Source organism: Schistocerca gregaria, chromosome 7 (genome assembly GCF_023897955.1).
Source record: "Schistocerca gregaria isolate iqSchGreg1 chromosome 7, iqSchGreg1.2, whole genome shotgun sequence".
Lineage (NCBI taxonomy): Eukaryota > Metazoa > Arthropoda > Insecta > Orthoptera > Acrididae > Schistocerca > Schistocerca gregaria.
In genome coordinates, this window is record NC_064926.1 from 215,735,880 (window position 1) to 215,758,069 (window position 22,190).

At 38.9% G+C, this 22,190-nt stretch overlaps 1 protein-coding gene across 1 annotated transcript in view; it reads right to left on the minus strand.

Annotated features, from left to right (window-relative positions):
* Positions 1-7,828: 7,828 nt before the first annotated feature.
* Positions 7,829-22,190, minus strand: part of LOC126281246 (eukaryotic translation initiation factor 3 subunit M) — a 62,550-nt gene continuing 48,188 nt past the window's right edge. The window contains exons 5-7 of the mRNA XM_049980039.1: positions 21,348-21,613; positions 13,281-13,424; positions 7,829-8,173 (exon numbers count right to left, since the gene is read on the minus strand). Coding sequence (XP_049835996.1) covers positions 7,965-8,173; positions 13,281-13,424; positions 21,348-21,613 — 619 coding nt within the window. The 3' untranslated portion in view covers positions 7,829-7,964. The remainder of the gene's footprint in view (positions 8,174-13,280; positions 13,425-21,347; positions 21,614-22,190) is intronic.

Genomic DNA, 22,190 nt, shown 5'->3' on the forward strand with positions numbered 1-22,190 from the left:
TGTTGGCCTCCATATCCTCTCCAAATTTGCCCATAACCTTTTCATACCCTTCTGTTCGATTTCCAATCCTGGCGTTAAAATCACCCATGAGCAGAACACTGTCCTTGTCCTTCACTCTAACAACTACATCACTGAGTGCCTCATAAAAACTATCCATCTTATCTTGATCTGTCCCTTCACAATGGGAATATACTGATACAATCCTAATTTTCTTGCTAGACACTGTCAAATCTATCCACATCAGTCGTTCGTTTACATACCTTATTGTAAGTACACTGGGTTCCATTTCTTTCCTGATGTAAAGCCCTACACCCCATTGTGCTATTCCTGCTTTGACTCCTGACAGGTAGACCTTGTATTCTCCCACTTCCTCTTCTTTCTCACCCCTTATCCGAATGTCACTAACAGCTAAAACGTCCAGCCCCATCTTACTTGCAGCCTCTGCCAGCTCTACCTTCTTCCCAGGGTAGCCCCCATTGATATTAATAGCTCCCCATCTCATTACAATTTGTTTGCCAAGTCGTATCTTAGGAGTCCCTGGTTTGTCAGTTAAGAGTTGGGACTCCGTCACCTCCAAAGGTCTGAGGCATTTTGCTCTGATAGTTGCCAGCATCATATTTAAAGTATCGGGGAAGCAGGTTGCTAGCCTTACTTGCCCCGAGTCCCATTGAGTTTTACCCCTAACGGTTGAGGGACTAACCAGTGGATTTGGTAGTCTTTGCCATATGAGCACAAAGGTGACCACGAATCAGAATATGTCCGAGATGCCCAGCCTTATTCCAAAGTAACTGGTATCCCAACTGTCGGGACCACTTACTTGGCCACTCATACATTGCCGGTGGTTTATGAACTAGGACATGACTACAGGAAACCACACCATGAACCACATTGAAATAACAACTGAAATAAAATAATTTTTAGAGTAGAATAAAAGTTCAGAGTGAAAGGATATCAATGATAAGATTTTCCAAGAATATTGCTATCATCACTAAAAATGATGAATAATTACAGGTTCTGTTGAATGGAATGAACAGCTTAATGAATACAGAATATGGATTGAGGGTACACTTAAGAAAGACTAAAGTAACTAAGAGTAGTGGAAATAATACTATTGTGAAACTTTACACCAAACTTGGTAACCAAGAAGCAGGTTAAGTAAAGGAATTCTACAACCTTAGAAGCAAAATTACACACGACAGAAGAAGCGAGGATGACATAAAAAAGGAGTCTAGTACAGGTGATGAGGCCTTTTCTGGCTAAAAGAAGTATACGAGTATCAAACATCAGCCTTCATTCCAGGAAGAAATTTCTGAGAATATACACCTGGAACACAGCATTGCCAGGAAGTGAATAACGGACTGTGGGAAACTGGAAAAGAAGAGAATTGAAACTTTTGAGATGTGCTATATAAGGATGTTGAAAATTGAGTAGACTGTAGAGAAATGAGGAGGTTCTTCACAGATTCTGTGCAGGAAGGAACGTATTGAAAACACCGACAAGATAAGGGACAGGATGATAGGACCTGCGTTAAGCATCAGGGAATAACTTTCATGGTTGTAGACTGAGTTGAGTGAGAAAAACTGCAGTGAAAGACAGGTGGAAATTATACAGGGTGTACATGAAGTCCAGGAACACTTTCAATTATTTATTGCACAAGAACTAAACATATTGCATTTTGAGGGTCTCCACCCCCCCCTCCCCCCTTTGATATGCGAACCATGAGTGACCCAGCAGACATCAACACGGTAATCGAATTCTTGCCATACCCGTCCCAGCATGGCACATCGTCGACTGTGGCAGTTGCTTCCCGTATTCTCTCCCCGAGCTCTCTGCTACATCACATGGTAGAGGCGGTTCATACACCTGATCTTCAATGTGTCCCCATAAAAAAAAGTCACATGGAGTGAGAGCTGGTGATAGGAAGGCCATTTCATGAAACAGCTGTTCCCTTCTGTATCATAGCCAATCCATTGATGCGGCAGCTCCATGTTCAGGTACCCACGAACTTCACAATGAAAAAGGGGTGGAGCCCCGTCGTCCTGAAAGATGAACGGAGAGGCTGATTGCATTTGCGGCATCAGCCATTGCTGCAACATGTCCAAGTAGGAAAATCCAGTGACGCACTCTACATTCACTTCACTCTCACTGGGATGTCTGCTTTCTTTGCTGGGCACAAGTAACCTGTCCTAACAAATTTGTTGCACCAGTGGTAAATGGCCTTCCTAGTTGGTGGCTTCATACCATACTTGGTTCTGAAGATCTGTTGAACAGCTGTAGCACACTTGTTTTTGTCTAACTCCAACACACAGGAGTTAGCTCCGCACCTGAACTCGCCATGTTTGTGACTAGCGCTGACTATTGACAAATTACCAAACTATGCTGTTGTGCTATACATGAAAAAAGCTTCAGGATTTTATTTTCAAAATGGCATGTGTATGATATCTGTACAATGTTTGGTTCTAGTGCAATAAATAATTGAAAGTGTTCCTGGACTTCATGTACACCCTGTCTAACCAATAACTGAGGATGTAGCGTGCATATACTTTCTCTGAAATGTCGGCGGCACAGGATAGGAAGTCGCAGTGGGGCGCATCAACTCATTCAGAAGACTGATGACCAAAAAGGATGTATCTGTGTGAATATCTAAAGTTACTGTATTATTGTAATCTGGCACGAGACTGATGATATGCAGCCAATGCAATTCACTGGCACAATGCTGAGATATCATGGAAGATAAATGCCAGCAGGGGAAGCTTCTTTTAACAAAACTCTCTCAGCTAGTTCCTGAATCCTCAAAAACCAGGAATTTTTCCTACATATTTGGAGCTATTGAATTGTTTGCTCCGAATGGAAACTCACGGGCTCCAGTCAACAAGAGCACTTATGGAAACTGACTCCATTGCACCCACATAGCTTATATGAGTTATTAATACTCATGGTAATCTTTATTTACATTTAGTAATAATGTAATGTAAAAAATATCAAATAACTTTTAGTGGCTCATTCCACATTCATACACCATCAATAAGTCAGTTTATACTGGATGCCAACATCCCATCCAACAGTGATTGGTTGTCACTATACATAATACCCACACTGCATCACATTATGCAGGCTGTGCAGAACAAATGTGAGGTAAATGAGAGACAATCTACCTTACAAGAAAGCTGTGTTTAGTTCTAGTATTAAGAAACTAGAATGTTACGCAGCTTGTTATAGTGTTTATAAGATTTTTTTTTTTTTGCTAGTTGAAAGGGTGATTTCTGGAGGCTATATTTATCTTTTTGGGAACAAATAATTGTACATAGACCTTCCATTATCAATTAATAAATGAAGTACAATACAGTCAAAAATGCATTACATCATGCCAAAATTGTCTTTTGTGTAAATGTAGATTTCTTATTTTGTAGTTTAAAAGGGAAACTTGAAAGGATGAAGAAACGATACATTAATACATGAAAAGAAATCAGATAATGAGAATCACTATACATTCTTTCTATGGAATCTTCTGTTTTGTGAAATGACGTTTGCTTCACAGCTCCAGAATGGCCTTTCTGCACAAACTCTACAGGATAACTGCTGCCCTCGCATTCATTACAGTTTCTGAATTTGAAATATTTCTGAAAAATCACTGCATGTAATACTATATATGCAAAAATGACAAATGCACAATCAGCAGCAGTGAGATTTTTGGGGTAAATATGTGTGTACACTAAAGGGATACACAAATGAGAAAAGAAGATTGTGTCACAGCAAGCAGGTAGGAAACAAATTACAAAGGTTGCAAGTATGATTGTTTCAGTAAAACTTAATATTACAGATGCACATAAAATCTTATTAAGTCCTTCTGTCTGCCATCAGATGCATCCCCAGGTATAGTGTCATCAACGAAAGATATTTTACACTCAACAATGAATTGGAATTATTACAATTTTATTAAGTAGCCAATGGCCTTGTCATGCTGAATGCATCAGTTCTCACTCGATCCCTTAAGTTGAGTAACATTGGGCCCTGTTAGTACTAGGATTGATGAAAGTCTCTTGACACCAGGGACCATTGGTTAAAGATCACACAAAAAGCTGAAGTGACATCCAACTGAAAGACTTCCAACAGGTCATTGCACCATATAACATTATTATTATTATTATCATCATCATCATCATCATCATCATCATCATCATCATAAGTGGTGGGCTTGGCAAAACATCCTGTGAAACAATACTAATTGCTTTCTCTGAAAAGATTATAAGAATAGTTGACCAAGCACTTGATAGATTTGTACTAAATGTAACAGTTTATGATTGCAGACCCTTCATGCTACAGTGTATTCTCTCTAAAAAATAAAAAGTTACCATTACACAATAAGTGTAAAAAGGAGCGTATGGCTAAGGATATGGAATTGCTGAGCGAAATTCATTTTTGTAGCAAAATGGAAATTAGTTAAGCTTTTGATGGCTAACGCCTTAACAGAATCTTATTGAAAGACCTCTGACAAAATCCAAAGTAATTATGGTCATATGTGAAGGTTGGCAGTGGCAGCAAATTTAATGTTCAGACACTCATAGATAACATAAGAACAAACTGAAGACAACAAAGCAAAAGATGCTTAACTCCTTTTACAGACATTACTTTACAAAGGAAGTACATGTGTACTGCCACAGTGAAATTCTCACACCATTGTAAAAATGAATTATGTAGGTATGAGAGAAAGTGGTTTTCAGAAACAGTTGAAATCACTGAAATTGACCAAGGCCCCATGGTCAGATGGAGTCCCTATCCGACTTCATATAGAATTATTTAGAACTGATTAACCTCTTCCAACCCCCCCCCCCCCCCCAAACCACAACATACTACACTCAAACAAACCAGTACCAGTGGCTGGACAAAAGAAAATGTCACCCATCTACATAAAGGGTAGCAGAATTATCCACAAAGCTGCTGTCCAGTATCACCAAGACTCATCTCTTAGAATTTTAGAACATAAAAGCTAAGCATAATGTATTATTTCAAGCAAAACAACTCTTGCTTTTCTCAAATTACATCCTGAAACCATGAATCAAGGCAATCACATGAATGCAGTTTTTTTACTCCCAGAAAGGATTAAATAATCTGGATATCAAATGAACTTAATAACTGGAGTGAAGATTTCTTGGCATGGAGAACATAACAAAATCTCTTAAACAGTCATCACCAAATATATAAGTAACTTTAGGCACGCTGGGACCCAAGCTTTTTATGTTGTTCATTGACAATGTGACAGACAATTTTAATAGTAACTCAGACTTTTTGCAGATGCATTGATCTATAATGAAGTACGATCAGCAAAATGCTGCACAAATAGCTTGATAATATGAGGGTAAATCAAATACAGGACAAACAGGATTTTATTAAAAATACATAAATTAAAAGATAAATGGCAAATATAACTTATTTTTCTACATAGTTTGCTTCTTTAAAAATACATTTTCACAGCAAGAAGGGACATTTTTTACTCCAGCATTGTAAAATTATGCTGGCTGCATCAGGAGCCAATTCGCACAAATTCCTCCACGTTATCTTCAAATCATTGCCCTCCCAGAGCTTCTTTCAGCAGCCCAAACAAATGAGAAATCGCAGGGCAATAGGTCTGTGGTGTGGGGAGGATGCCAAAATTAAATTCGGTGCTTCCAGAATGAAATTTTTCACTCTGCAGCAGAGAGTGTGCCAATATGAAACATTCTGGCAGATTAAAATCGTGTGCTGGACTGAGACCTGAACTCAGAACCTTTGTCTTTCATGAGCAAGTGCTCTGCCAACTGAGTTATCCACACGACTCGTGACCCGTCCTCACAGTCTTACTTCAACGAGTAACTCATTTCCTACCTTCCAAACTTCACAGGGTCTCTCTTACAAATTTTGCAGGACTAGCTCTCCTGAAAGACAGGATACTATGGAGACATGACTTAGCCACAGTGAGGGATGGTTCCAGAATGAAATTTTCACTCTGCAGCACATTTCAGTACATTTATTGAAACTTTGACACCATAAGAGCTGCAGTATGGGGCCTGGAATATTTGTAGAGGAGGGTGGCCCCTAAAATTGGAGCTCTCGCCTTAGCAGCGATATGCAGTCCTCGCCAATTTTAACAAACCACAGCAGTAAGCAGCACTGATTGTGCATCACTTACGCAAATCATCAATGAACAGACTGCCTTGCCAGTCAAAGAATATGGCTGAAACAACCTTGCCAAGAGACTATTGAGTCTTGAGTTCCTCTGTCAGCCCCTACTGGCTTGTGCTGACTTGGGACCGTAGAGGTGCACTCATGTTTTATTGTCACTGGTGATCTGACTAAAAAATGCATCACCTTCCTTCGTAAACCTAGCTGCAAGACTCCGGCAAACCTCCAAAACATCTTAACTTCTGATGTGCAATCAAAAGGCGAGGGTTTGATCTGGCACACACTTTATACAACTTTAGCTAGTTTGTGATCACTTGAAAGCTTGCATAACTTTTTCTGACCCACTCTGCAATTTCAGACACACTTGTGCATCCATCTTCTTCAAGAATATCTCAAACTCCATGTGAATGTTTTCCTCTGTAATGCTGATTCAAGGACTGTGACCCCAGTCCTGATTTTCCTCTCATTCTCGTCCTGCCTTCAACCCTTTATGCCAGGCAGTCCCCAAACTGTGCAGTCAGTCTCTGAAAAATTTCCGTTGCTTGAACTCCTTCCCCAGCAAGAAATTTTATAATTGTGTGTTGCACAACAGAGCAGTACACATGTTGCTCTGACTAAGCACTCCTGGTGAACTGGCTGAGAGTGCAGAAAGGCCAGGCTCTTCCCACTTCTAAAATGCCCTTCACGCAAGCTAGAAGTGCATGCTTAGTCCTATACCACCAATAAACACTCTCATACTTCAAAGTGTGTAAAGACAGCTTGGACAGTTTTAAATCACAAAACACTAGAAAACATAGATCCTATGAAAACAGTAACAATGACTCACTTTTGGAATTAGTCAGGTCATACAGATACCTGGGTATAACAATGTGTGGATATTAAACGGAATGATTCTGGGGCAATTTACTGATATTAAACAAAATAATCTACCCTATAATATTTGTCCTCAGAAATTTGTTAAAAAACTGTGATAGGGTTCTTTGTGGCAAGATGTGGTAATTTTAATAAAAAATTCACTCTTTCAGATTTTTAAATTAGTTTGCTTAATAATTTACAGTATTGTTTGCAATGATTTAACTGGGCAAAGTTGCTTGAGCATTCTGATAGGTAATTTCCAATATTGCAGTTACGTTGAGGAACAAATCACAGTTTAAATTAACGGAGAAATAAACTTACATTTTCTTAACATTAACTGCTTTCAGTGTTTACAGAGAATGTGAAAATTTTAACAAGCAGCACCTATGTGCAAGGTCAGTAACTGTAGAAACATTCGAATCACCACTATTTTTCATTTGGCGTTACTTACTATAACAGCAGCATTGACAATTTTGTGAACTAAACAAACTTGAGTCATACTTGATATACTCTAATTACCTGAACCTTAAATGCACAACCACTGTGATTAAATGCTGACAGTGTAAACCTTTCCTTACAAAATTTAAACATGGCAGCACATTAGCTTTATATTTACAATTCTGTATCTGAATATTCTCAGCTTTGTGCTTTCAGTAATGTTTAAATTTTATGGTTTGCTAAGAAGTATTGGAAAGATTTCATGAAGCTAAGACCTACCCAACAATTTTGGAGGAAAAAAAACATTCTCAAGGGAAGGTGAGAAAACTGGGCAGGAATATACGTGGGTAACACAATATTATAAAGAGAAATAAAATGCCTTGTATCACTTTTATTTGCAATATACATATGTTAGAGCAAACAACAATGTTCACAAGGAAAAAACTTAAATTATAAATTCTCAATTGTTCTAATTTACAAAATGTTTTTATCACACTCTTTCTTTAAACTTTTCACTGCTGCCGTACCATCATTTCCATCTGTGTAGAAGCAATAGACTTCATACCCTCTTGCATCACTTGTAAATTGCTCTTCCAAGAATAAAGTAAATCTCTCAGCTGTTGCCACTGTGCTCGACCAAATGTGCGGTGCATTGTGCTGGATATGAAGACTTTTCTGGCTGCCTGATCCATTCGTGCTCTTACAAGTTTTGTTTTGAGAACTGAAAATAAACACAATCACAATGATTTTTTGTTTATTTAAAACATCTTTTATGCCTTACAGACTCAAAATACTTCCTTCTCTTTCCTAAGTAAATGTTGTCATAACTTCCCTATATTTATAGATTTTTGATTCTAATAGGCCAATGTAGTGGAAAGCTGATAGCCAGTATCTCTAGGAAAGTAGTAGGGATAAAAATTACAATTTATTTCAAGGGAAGATTAAACACAAAAATCAGATTTTTGTTAACAATGGCTGAAGTAAATGGAGTGAATGTTCTCACTAATTGCCAAAACTGTAACAACTAGAGCAGGTTTGACATGTCATTTTGGTGGCTAATAGATGGACTTTCCTGTCTTGACTAGTGATAATTTCTGACTTACTTAAAATAGATTTATAACACACAGAGACCAATTTATTAAAATCAGAGCAGCACCATTGTGTAATATATGCATTGTGTATTTGTAATCCCATTAAAATTTAAACTGAAGTAGGAATTCCATAAGAAGCATGTTTTCTTACCAACCCTTTGACCAGAATATAGACGTAATAGATTTATTGATTTTGGAGTATTTATTAGATTATTACAAGAATAGAAGTAATGTACAACACACACTATAGTTTAACAGCAAAAATAATCAATTTTGAGAATATAATGCAATTTGATAGATAAATCTACTGATTAAGTGGCAACAGGAGAACACACATATAAAAAACGGTTTTACTTGTGCAAACTTTCGGACCAGGAGAACACACACACATAAAAAAACAGTTTTACTTATGCAAGCTTTCGGACCCAGTGGCTCTACCTTTCGGTAGAAGGGTTGAAGGGGAAAGTTGATGGGGTAGCCATGAGTTTGCCACTTGCTCCAGGAATTGCCAATCTCTATATGGCGCACTTTGAAGAGTTGGCACTAGAAACAGCACGGCTTAAATCTAAACACTTCTTCCATTACGCTGATGACACATTCATTGTGTGGGAACATGGAAGAGAAGCCCTGAATGAATTCCACGAACACCTGAACAGCATCCACAAAAATATACAGATCACAATGAAATTAGAACAAGATGATGTCTTCCATTTTTGGTTATCCTTATAAGGAGAAAAGCAGGCGGCACACTAGGACATGCAGTATACAGAAAGAAAACTCAAACAGACCCATATCTCCATGCTTTGAGCTGCCATCACCTAGCACATCGGCACACCATTCTAACGGCACTGGTTCACAGAGCAAGAGCCATCTGCGACTAAGACAGCCATCCAGCTGAGCTGCAGCACCTTAAGGATGTGTTTTGATGGAATGGCTACAGCGAAGCACACATTATACATGCATTCTGGAAGAAAAAGTGAAACAGCCATCCACAAAGAAGAGGAAGAGGAAAAGAAACTCTCCTTTACCCCCTACATTGGGACCCCGTAAGCCAAAATTGCGAGAATAAAGGGGAAAAAACAAAACCAAAGCAATTTTTCAACCACTTCCAAAAATGTTATACTAACAAGGCATGTGGTGACATCGCCTGGCACCGCGCGATCTGCCCCCCCCCCTCTCCACCCTTAACATCGGCCCAGCACCGGTAGGAGGGATGGGGAGGGATGGCCACCACCTGCTGCTGACCATCTATATATAGAAGACGACCGCGGTCCATTGACACTTCGCCAAAAGAGGATGAGAATGACACTCATCAAAACGTCACGGATTATCAACGCGGCTATCCGGATGGAGGCCCAAGAAGATTTCATCAGCAGTATATGTTGGGAAAGCCTTAACTGACATATCTACGTTTTTGTGTTTGCCTGGCAGTATGGCCAGAGCAGCCAAAGATAGCAGCCTTGTATGCATGAGGAGCGTCTGCTAGTGTGAATGTGTGTTTTCTTTCATTTTCTGAAGTAGGCTTTGATTAGAAGCTCACTTAGTAACAGTCTTTTTATTGTGCTGTCTGCTACTCAAGTTGGTCATCTTTACAGTGAATAGCAGTCTACCCATTTCAAAATATTACTGATAAACCTAAACATGGAGTCAACAAATATTGTAATGGGACATGTTGCAAATTCAAACTGTGTGTTAGACAGGGTTTTGAAATTGGGACCTTTGCCTTCTGCAGGTAAGTGCTCTACTGACTGAGCTATCTCAACATGACTCATGGCCTGCCATGACAGCTTTACCTCGGCCAGTACCTCATCTTCTGCCTTCCACTCTCGAGCTGACTATTTGTTGAATAGTGTGAGAAGTAAGAAAAGTTAATAGACTTAGCTCAATGCTAGTTGAATGACTTTCTAGTGGTAACTTTTTTGTGGTACGAAACTTGTTTGAAATGAAGGATGACTCTCCATCTTAAACTAATAATTCATTTTACACTGCGTTTTTACTCTTATTTCTTGTCACACTTACAGTACATTTACACCACTGAATTTGTCTTATTAAGATCTGTTATTCTGTCAGCAAAAAATTGCTTAGTTCCATAAGCCCTTGGTCAATGTTCATCTAGGTGAAAGTAGATTATGATGCCGTTAATGGGTCAAAAGTAACTGAGGTGAAAGAGTAATGTATGTCACTCTGTATATTCTTGGACTGAATTTGTGGCTATGGCTTTGTGTGGATCTCAGCTATGATAATTTGTTCGTTGTGCTGTTTGTAATAGCTCACCTATATTCATATTTTATTGTTCATTATTAGAACTAATCATTACTGTGGCATTAACCAATTTGATTCTGAAGTGATAATCCAGTATTAATGTGACCAAAAATCCAGTTTTTCCTGCCACTACAATTTACTAACTCCCACTATAAGTAACTTAACATATCTATCTCTCTTTTCAAGTTCTCCAACATGCCATCATAATTGAGGAATCCAACACATTCCAACCCACAGAAACCCACCCTCCACCCTACTCTCTGACCACATCCCCTGCCAAGTAGATTCCAGCTAGAACGCCAAATTGGGATTATTTTACTTCTAGAATATTTTATCGAAGATGATGCCACTATCATTAAACCACACAGTGGAGCAGCATGTCCTTGGGACAATGTAACGGTTGGAGTATTTTTTGTTTCTACCTGTGAGAATACCAAAATAGAAAGATCATGTTTACTGGTGTTGCAAGGACAGATCAGTCAATCATCTAGACTTACCTCTGCAACAATTGAAAAAGCTGCTGTCCTTCAGGAATGAAAGGTAAGACTGACATGCCTATATAATTTAGCTATCTCCACAGTCGAGGCTTGAAAGCCTCTCTCCAACATGGCAAGACCAACGGTTTGATGAATTCCAATTTACATTTAGTTTCTCATTCATGCGTTTCAAGGAAACAAAAAGGAGGTGGGGGGATGCATTAAAAGAGAGGTACATTTCCATGGCAAAGAACCAAGCCAAGTAAGGTGTGTGGTATCAAGTTATGAACCATAACTCCTTTATAGAGTTACAGGAAAGGAAAGTAACCTGCTAATTTCCTAGAGTATATTCTCTCCTGGACAGCCCCCCCCCCCCCCCCCCACACACACACACAACACTTATTTTGATTTTTGATCAGAATGGAAAACGGATGGTAGCTATGAACAATGCCTACGCATCAGGTTGGTTCCTCTCAACCTACATCTGCATCTACATACATACATCACAATCCACCGTACGGTGCGTGGCAGAGGGTACCTCGTACCACAACTAGCATCTTCTCTCCCTGTTCCACTCCCAAACAGAATGAGGGAAAAATGACTGCCTATATGCCTCTGTACAAGTCCTAATCTCTTATCTTTGTGGTCTTTCCGCAAAACTTAAGTTGGCGGCAGTAAAATTGTACTGCAGTCAATCTGTCTCGCGTGTGTTCTAAATTTCCTCAGTAGCGATTCACGAAAAGAACTCTTCCTTTCCTTTAGAGACACCCACCTGAGTTCCAGAAGCATTTGCGTAACACTCGCATGATGATCAAACCTACCAGTAACAAATCTAGCAGCCCGCCTCTGAATTGCTTCTATGCCCTCCCTTAATCCAACCTGATAGGGATCCCAAACGCTCAAGCATTAATCAAGAATAGGTCGTATTAGTGTTTTATAAGCGGTCTCCTTTACAGATGAACCACATCTTCCCAAAATTCTACCAATGAACCGAAGACTATCCGCCTCCCCCACAACTGCCATTACATGAGTGTCCCACTTCATATCACTCTGCAATGTTATGCCCAAATATTTAATCAACATGACTGTGTCAAGCACTACACTACTAATGGAGTATTCAAACATTACAGGATTCTTTTTCCTATTCATCTGAATTAATTTACATTTATCTATATTTAGAGTTAACTGCCATTCTTTACACCAACCCCAAATCCTGTCCAAGTCGTCACGTATCCTCCTACAGTCACTCAACGACTACACCTTCCTGTACACCACAGCATCATCAGCAAACAGCCGCAGATTGCTATCCACCCTATCCAAAAGATCATTTATGTACGTAGAACACGCGATCTAGTGTCGGACCTACCACACTTCCCTGGGGCACTCCAGATGATACCCTCACCTCCGATGAACACTCACAATCAAGGACAACGTACTGGGTTCTATTATTTAAACCTGGGGTTTTTGTGGCCTGTCTCCTCTAAGCTATCCCCCTTTCCCTCTTCCATCTTGAGAAAGAAACTATCACTTTAGGATGCTAGGAACAGGTTCATCCCCCCTCCCCCGAAGCATTTATCAGCAGTACCAGTGTTTCAGTTCCTGAATCACTGGCCAGCTGTTCTGTATCATTGTGATTTTATGGTTTTCTGAAGTACATTGTCATTTCATTAATAATTTTCCACCTACAGTAACAATATTTACTGTTCAATGCATTTCAGAGTCATAATTCCATATTTTAAGAGTGTAATGCAGTGGACAGAAAACTGAGTTTCACTGTAATTCAAAAATAAAAACACCGTTTTCGAAGACAGACTCTTGCCCAATAAAATAATTGAGTCAAACTGAAGAGTGTGTACTGTTTAACAAAAACTGAAAATACAATTTTCATAACCAAACTTGTTGCCATGCATATGCACTATTCAGCTTCCAATACATTAAGAAAATGATCAATTTATCTTCTTTCATTGGAAGGAAAAAAAAAAGAGAGAATCCAACATACCATCAATGATGAAACTTTCCACCTCATTCTCACCAAGCTGAAGTTCTTGCTGAATAGTGTCAAAAGTCATCTCCGATTGTCCCTCAGCCAGCTGCATGAAAGTCAATAGCCGCATCTTTCTCATGTTTTGTTCATGATTCAAACCTACAAGTAGGAAACAAGGTCATGACTATTTTTGTGATTCGGTTATTCACATACTGTACTAAAAAACTCTCTCTCTCTCATAGAGAACACAGGAGATGGAGGGTGTGAGGGGAGGGGATTAGATGACACAGGAGATAGAGGATACTGGGGGGTCAAGAACATTGGGGGTAGAGAGTGTGGGGATTGGAGGGCATCAAATGTTACAGGGAGTGGGGGTAGAGCATGGGAGGTGGGTGCTAGCAGGGGGGGGGGGGGGGCAGGGTGCTGGCTAGAGGGCAAGTCGTCGTCGGTTTGGTTTAAGGATAGATGTAGGGCTAAATGTGTTGTACTTAAAACATTACAGCAAAGAAAATAAAACTTGAGAACATTATGTACAGCATAATGCTTGATATGCTGTGCAATTATTGTATGAAAATTGGGATCAACACACATTTTAGAAGGATTTGAATTTTTAACTACCATTGTTTCTATAATGTATCTTTTCTCGTAAACTAATCAAAGCAATAAAACTGGAATTTCACAGTTTACATCTGCGTAAGAGGCTAATAACATATGTAGAACAGGTTTTTGTTTGAGGTCACACTTGCTTTGAAATTTAATTTTTAGTTCTGCGTCACCCGTCACTATTTTTTATTAGAGAAATGCTAATGGAAAAATACTGTACAGGATTATTCAGTAAGTAATTTTTAAGAGCTATGCTACATTTCAGGACATTAGAATTTATAATTCCTGAAAAAAGTACATTATAACTCAGTCAGTTTACAGCAATTTGCATTTAAAGTTATTATTTTAAATTCTGACAATATTGCTATACCTCTGGCAATTAATGCTGTTCATATCCATAATCTTTATCCTCTTCCTCCACCTCTTTTGACTAGGCAACTTTTGCATTTTTTCTTCTGCTGCCTGAGCTTTATCTAGTCGCACTTTTATTGATGCTTGTCAGTATCATCAGTGTGAAGCACCTTGATGGAAGCCTAGTCTCTGCAGGCACTTTAGCTTACCTACAACTCTACTATTTAACACTAGAAAGGCATCACAAACAGCAATCTCCAGAACAACTGAGGACACAAATACTGTTTTTGGAAAATGCATCCATATAAGTTGATTGTAGATCTCACCTGTATTCTGTGTTTTCCCATGTACCTGTTTTGTCGGTTGTTCAGGATTGGCTAGGTACCTGAAAGTTGGTTTTATCACATCTAAAACACAAAGTGCAAACTATGTTTGTGGGTGTATGGCTTTCCAATGGCTTCTGGCTAAAGATATTTGCACCACAATGTGTCACAAAGGAAACGTTGAGGGTTATCACCAGTGGAAAGTTTGTGAAAAAAATATTGCCCACATGGCTTACTGCATTATTTTCACACTATGTTAGTTATAACTGATAGCTTTTTCACAATATACAGGGTGGTGCACTGACAGTGCCTAGGCCATATATCTCACGAAAGAAATTAGCATCAAACAAAAAAAATAAGAACAACAAATATGTTTGAGCATGAGGGGGGGGGGGGGGGGGGGGGGAAACAGATCATATTTCTATGCACCAGGAATTGCACGGCGACGATTTTGAACGTCATGTAAATTTTTGCCACTGGGCACAAAATAAAGTACAACATAACACTTTTTTTCCATTTAGTGACAAAGTGTCATTCACAAACAGAGGTAACGTAAACCAGCATAATATGCACTATTGTGTAATGGAAAATCCATGATGGCTGCAAAAAGTGGAACATCAGTGACACTGGCAGGTTAATGTATGGTGTGGAATTATGGGAGGACATCGAACTGGCCTTTATTTTATCAATGGCAATCTAAATAGTGCAACATATGCCAATTTCTAAATTTTTCACCGACTCTACTACAAGATGTTTCACTTCATGACAATGTCAATGTACTTTCAACATGATGGATGTTCTGCACATAGCATGCATGCAATTGAAGCACCATTAAATAGAATATATAATGAAAGGTGGATTGGGCCTAGAAGCACCATACCATGACCTGTACATTCACCGGACCTTACATCTCCAGACTTCTTTCTTTGGGGAAAACTGAAAGATATTTATAATCGTGATCCACCAACAACGCTTGAAAACATGTATCAGCACATTGCCAATGCATATGTGACATTTACTGTAGGCGATCTACTCGCTGTTGAGAGGAATTTCGTTATGCGTATTGCCAAATGCACTGAAGTTGAAGGACATTATTTTGAGCATTTATTACATTCATGAGGTTATTACAGTTGCTCACACAGCAACAGCATGCATTCCCATCATTTATGATAGTCACAAAAGTAAACATATCACATTGGAACAACAGAAATAAAGTCCAAAAAGAACTACTTTTTGTGTTTTAATATAAAGAACTACATTGTTATCAACTGTTCATCTAAATTGGTTAGGTATATTATAAGTGTTTGAATATTACCGCACCATCCATCACAAAGCAAAACAAGTGTTCCAAATCAAATATTCATATTTATTTACATACTATACAAATATGTAATAAAAACTGGGGGGTACCTATTTAAAAAATGCAGTTTCTATCAATTTGACCTATGGCAATGCCATCTAGTTGGCCACCCACAGCACCACCTGTTTTCCACAGTCATACTCAACCAGATTTTTTGTTGTTATTTTTTCATTTGATGCTAATTTCGAGAGATATTTGGCCAATGGACTGGCCTGTATATGTAAAGTGTGAATTTCCTCATCTTTCAGTCTGTTAACACCTCCCAGTGGCTTTCCATCTTCTAGTGTAGCTTTTCATTTCTTTCTTCAGTCTGAGAAATCTACCTCCCGTTCGCTTTTGAACATGCGCCACACATTCCAGTTTTTTAATTTTAGTTAGTGATCCATGAAGATTGCTCTCTACAACAGTCTTAAAAGCCCTGGAATCTCCATCACCTAGATGCTTCACATAGCTAACACCAAGTTGTTACACTGAACTTTTGAGTATTAGTTTCATCCCAGCTGCTTCCAACCCACCACTTGACCCCTGGTAATGCTTGCTGCACACTTCTTGTGTCACACAGAGCAATACTTGCTCATTACCTGTATCCACACTAATAAGAGATGATACACCATGAAGTGATGTATCGCCCCTCTTCATTCAGGTTCCACCAAAGACTCGCAGATCTGTCTACACCACATAGTGCCCTCCTTGCCTTTCACTGTTAACATCTACAGCTTCCTCAACAGCTGCTTTCAAGTCATCCTTGCACTAAACTTCAAGAGCACTTAGGATTGTTCTGTTGTAATCACTGAATCCAGTCACTGGTGCAGGCATTTCATCAAGCCACAAAACAAATTTGTCCCTTCTCTGCCGACACCTAAGCATCTCATGGCGTAATATAATCTCGTATTTGCCTCATACATCTTCCCATGGAGAACAAAAGTCTTTAACTGAATGTCGTATTTACAAACTTTACACAAAATATGTTACTATTCTGTCACTGTCTATTCCTTCTTTCTTACTTTTTTGTCACTGTCATCATACAGTGTAAGGCCCTTGACCCACAATTACCACACGCACACGAAACATTCTTCATATGGGCAAGTATTTCTAAGTCAATTAACCTAAATCTACTGGAAAACTTGTCTTTGGCACTGAACACAACATTATCAATTCCTTCACTAATATTTTTTTCCTTCAATGAACTCGCGCAACTTTTTCGAAAATGTTCTTCACACTTGTTATTTAAATTTCCTGATCCTTTTACAAGTGAAATCCGACATTTCCACACTTATTTGAATACTTCTCCACAGTTGCGACCTATTTCAAGCAAAACAGGTTGACATATGCAAAACTAAAAACTAAAATAAGTTTGTAGCACACACCACCACCACAAAAAAGACCCACTGCAAACAAAGGAACAAGCAAACATAATCTTTCTCATACTCCTCTACACTCATTTGCAGTTAGTTTCAATTGTGTGAGTGAAAAATGCACAGAAAATTTCTTATACAGAGGTGGTGTGGATCAAAACATAATGGTAGGCACAGACACCCAAACTTTTTTAAAACATATTTCTAACCATAATTTTTACGAAATTTTGCGATGTTATTCTTAAAGAATCAATCTAATAAACTACGCAATTAAAAAAAAATACAAAGTTTTTCGCTATTTTGCACTACAGCTGCCGTTAAGGATTAATGGGATCAAACTACAAGGTCAACAGTCCCTCCTACCTGAAACAGTCTCTGGTAGCTGAAGCCTGACTACCAAGTGCGTAAGTCTGACTTCTTCTGCCTGAGACTGTGGTCATGTGTGTGTAAGAGTACAAAGTCATCCACGAAATTGTTAAGTACTGTTTGAGCAAGAGGTGAGGTGCTATCGGTACCACACTATACTAGTCACATTCACTACTTTCTTGATTTACCTCTGATTTAGAGAATTTAAATGTATCCACTGATGATGGGGGAGAGGGGATCAGCAGCACTGGAGCTAGAGCGATAGGTATAATTGCTGAATCTAAGTTCAGATACAAGATTTTATTCATGTTTCTTTTGTTGTATCATGTTATTTTTGTCACACAGAAATAACAACATTGATGCAGTTCTTTTGTTAAGGTCACACCAAGGGGACAGTGAAATTCGGGCACTTGATTTTACCTTCACTGTAATTCCTTAATTGCTCCATGCATGTATGACACACAATGTGTGAAGCAAATTACTTGTTCTGATCTCCAAGCTTCATGCCGAAATAAGTAAAATATTATTTCTGCACAAACTGGGTTATTTGTCGATGCCGCATAAGTTCCACAGATACAGCAAACTGTATCTGGGCTATTTGAACACTGCCTTCCTGATATTTTTAAAATGGCTTCAATGAAATAACACCACTTCCGACAAAGCGCATAAGCACCTCTTCAACTGTGGAACCCGCTCACTGATATTTGTGGCAATAATGAAACATCAGCTTTGAAACTCATTATCCGCCTCTACTTCATTGACCTACAAACAAAGCAATTTTGCCACATTTCTGTAGTTGTGCACACAATCTTCCCAGGTGCTACTGAAAGGAGGGTATGAGTATTAGCTGAGGATAAGTTGAATGAAAATTAGTGTGGCTTCAGATTGAACCTAGTCTTTAGTTTACGTTAAATAATGGAGACGCAGTAGTGGCTCATTGTTAAAGGCTCCGAGGTGGATATCTCAATTATGTGAAAAGAATTTAAATTACATGGCATAACAGATTTTACAGCCAATAGTAGGCTGGGCAAAGAAAACAGGGTAATGGGAAGGAAGGAAGGAAGGGAGGGGGAAAAAAAAAAAAAAACAACAACATACGAGGGTTGTTCCAAAAGTAAGGTTTCCAATGAGCTACAGCCTCAAGGGAAAGTGCTAGGCTCTAGGCTAAATTCGACAAGTGTCGTGCACATCGGTTCCCTCACTATCGAGCCTGCCTGTTCACAATTCGTTATGTCGCTCGGTGTTGGCTTGGCAGCCGTGAGAGATTTAAGTGTTGATCACTGCTCCCGCCAAGTGTGAAGTTCGAGCAGTAATCCAGTTTCCCCATGCAATAAAGTTACCAGCCATGGAGATTCATTGGCAACTGACTGAGGTTTATGGTGAAGAGTGCATGTCCATTTATAGTGCAGGGCTTTTGCTGGGGGTCGCACAGAAGTTCACGATGAAGAATGGAGTGGAAGATCGCCGGTTTCGGATGCGATTGTCCAGAAGATCAACAGTGAGCTGCTTAAAGATTGGACAGTCACTGTCCGTGAACTTCTGGAACGCATTCCTGAAGCTTCCCATAGTACAAATGAAAGCACTTTTAACGGAAACATTGGATTACCGCAAGATGTGTCCTTGCTGGGTCCCCAGATGCTGAATGACAGATACAAGGAGCAATGCCTTGACTGTGCTCGAAAGTTTTTTCAACAATGTGAGGGGGGGAGGCAACAAGGAGAAGTAATTGGACTATCGTCATGGGAGATGAAACGTGAGTGCTTCATTAGACCTCCAAAACAAAACAACAATAATTTTGTCAGTTGTGTCACTCCAGTCTACTGCCATAAAAGAAATTCAAACAAACACAGTCGGCAGGAAAGGTTATGGTGACTGTTTTGAGTTTGGAAGGAGGTACTCTTCATCAATTTCATGCAACCTGGGACGACAATAAACTCAGACAGATATCTGACCAAACTCCAGAGAGCAATTCAGAAAAATTTGGATGGACTGTTATGCCCCATCCCTTACAGTCCAGACTTGGCCCCCAGAGATTGTCACCTCTTTCCCAGTCTAAAGGTCCACTTAGGCAGCAAACGCTTCAAGAGCAACGAAGTCCGAGCAGAGGTCACATGCTTCAACAGGCTGGTGGGAGACTTCTTCGACTTAGGAATACAAAAGCTGGAGCATCGTCTCCAAAAGTGTCTAAAAAAATTGAGACTATGTTGAAAAATAGATAAAAGTGTAAGCTTTTCAATGATGTATAAATTAATAATAATCAATAATATTTTCTATTTGTAAAAAGTATGGGAACCTTACTTTTGGTACAACCCTCGTATTATTTACATGTTCAGGGGAGGCAAGTTAGTAAAGCACATCATTTACTTTATAAACTGCAGAACAAGTGTCGACCTGTGTTATGGTTGCAACAACGTGTTCGCAAACACTTGCTGTAAAATAAAAGACATAGCCACAAAAATACGGATATTAGCTTCCATTTCTAACAAAACTTTGAAGCAAGATTCCTCAATGAACATGACACAAATAATACGACTGTGGCACTCCCCTGATCAGGCGTACTGCGCTCGGTTTTAACAGCAGTTAGCAACACCCAGGAGTGTCAACTCCTTAGTTGCAAAGTCACACAAAGAGATACCCATTCTCATATTTTTAAGGTAACTTGCAGTGTGTATCTGGGTTGAAATTTGGCATGTAGATTGTGAGTGGCTGATTACAAATGGGAGAAAAAACTGACTGGTTTCGAAATGACAAGTAAGATCATTCTCTTTTAAGTTAATGTGCTTTTTAACACTGTACACTGTCCTTCTGGGATGCAGTGCAGCAGTCGGCAGTCTGAGACAGAAGTGTTAAATATCCTGCAGGTGCTTAACCACCACTGTCAACAGCTACATGTCATACTAAGTCATTGGAAAAGTCAGTGAATAGGATAAGACAGATTAAGCCATGGAGTATATCTCATCTTTGTAATAACAAATGCTGAATTGTGGCAAAGAAATAAGAGTGTCTATGTGGCACTCTTGTTAGGCTCACATGTTTGTACTTGCCCATGAGAAACATTCATAATAAAGATAGTTATTTGAATAATAAGTTTATGTTTCATTGCAATACATTCTGGAAACACTGATAGTCTAAGAAGTTGATATTGCCTCAGCTATGCAACACTGTTACTGAATTTATCACAAATTGTGAAGATATTAGCTTGAGGAAGTGGATTCTCACAGAATTCCCTTCTATTAGATACGGCAAATAGTAATTGTGATCACCACAATAATAACCACCACCATCATCGTCATCATAATTTCATACTCCAAGCAGCAATTTACAATAGCACAAATTAGTATTTTTTAACATGTGGAAATGTGATAACTGAACTGATGATCTTTGTGTTAATGTAATGTTTTGGCAAACTTACTTTTTTCTTTACATTAATGTTCTTGCATGAATAATTGATTCTGTGCATTTTGAAGTAATTCTGTGCACTTTTACATTGCTGGTTTTAAGTTAAGAGATACCTATTTCTGTGTATGAAGTGACCTTTGATTCTGTATGCTAGTGCCCCCGTTTATGGTTAAGTGTACATGTATCAATCTACAACTGCTTCTTATACATATTTGGCTGGAGTTTCATTTTGGAATGTCAGTTCTATGCAGATACATATAAAGTAGTTTTATTATTCATGTAATTCAGAACATGTTTCACAAAAAGGGTACATATACAAACTTACCTAGATTGTGAACAAATTCTCGATGATTTTGGTAAAAATGTAAGTAGCTTGGGAGCTTTTCTGATACAAATATGGAAAGCAGGTCATGTATAAGTTGTCCTTCAAGAAACCTTACTGGTTTTAAGGCAAGCAGAGGATCCAGCAGGAATGTATTGGGATCGGCAAGTGCAGCCAGAATACACCGTTGAGCATCATCACGAGCTTGTGATGCATTTTCAGCTGTGTATGTGCCCAACAGTTCCACCATTACTTTTGCTGCTTGTTCACTGCAAAGATAACACAAATTAGTCAAAAATACAACAATGACAATTTAACAGAGGGGTCTGACACTAAATCACAAAAGCCTCTTTTTCTGTCTTGCTCAGTATCAAAGTTCTTGATTTATACATATGTACACTTTATATGCAGCTCTTTAAGAATTGCTTCCTATTAGTCCCTATAGAGAAAAATGTTTGATAACGTTATTCTCTTCTTGAGAATTATTTATTTTCTTGAATCAGATATTCTATGAAGCACAAAAATATTACACAAATAATTTTCCTTCTATCTAGCCTAAACACTTTAGGAAAGAGTGGTTCACTTGTAAATGAGACTACATATAGGACATTGGTGCGACCTATCCTTGAGTACTGCTCGAGTGTGAGATCTGTACAAGATGCTTTAGGAACTTGTATGGGAATTTCTGGAGGGAAGAGAGCATTTGTTTTGAGAAATGCTACTGAGAAAATTTAGAGAACCAGAATTTGAAACTGACTGCTGAATGACTGTTTTCCCACTAACATGCATTGCGCTTAACGAGCACAAAGATATGGTACAAGAAACTAGGGCTCATATGGTGAGGTA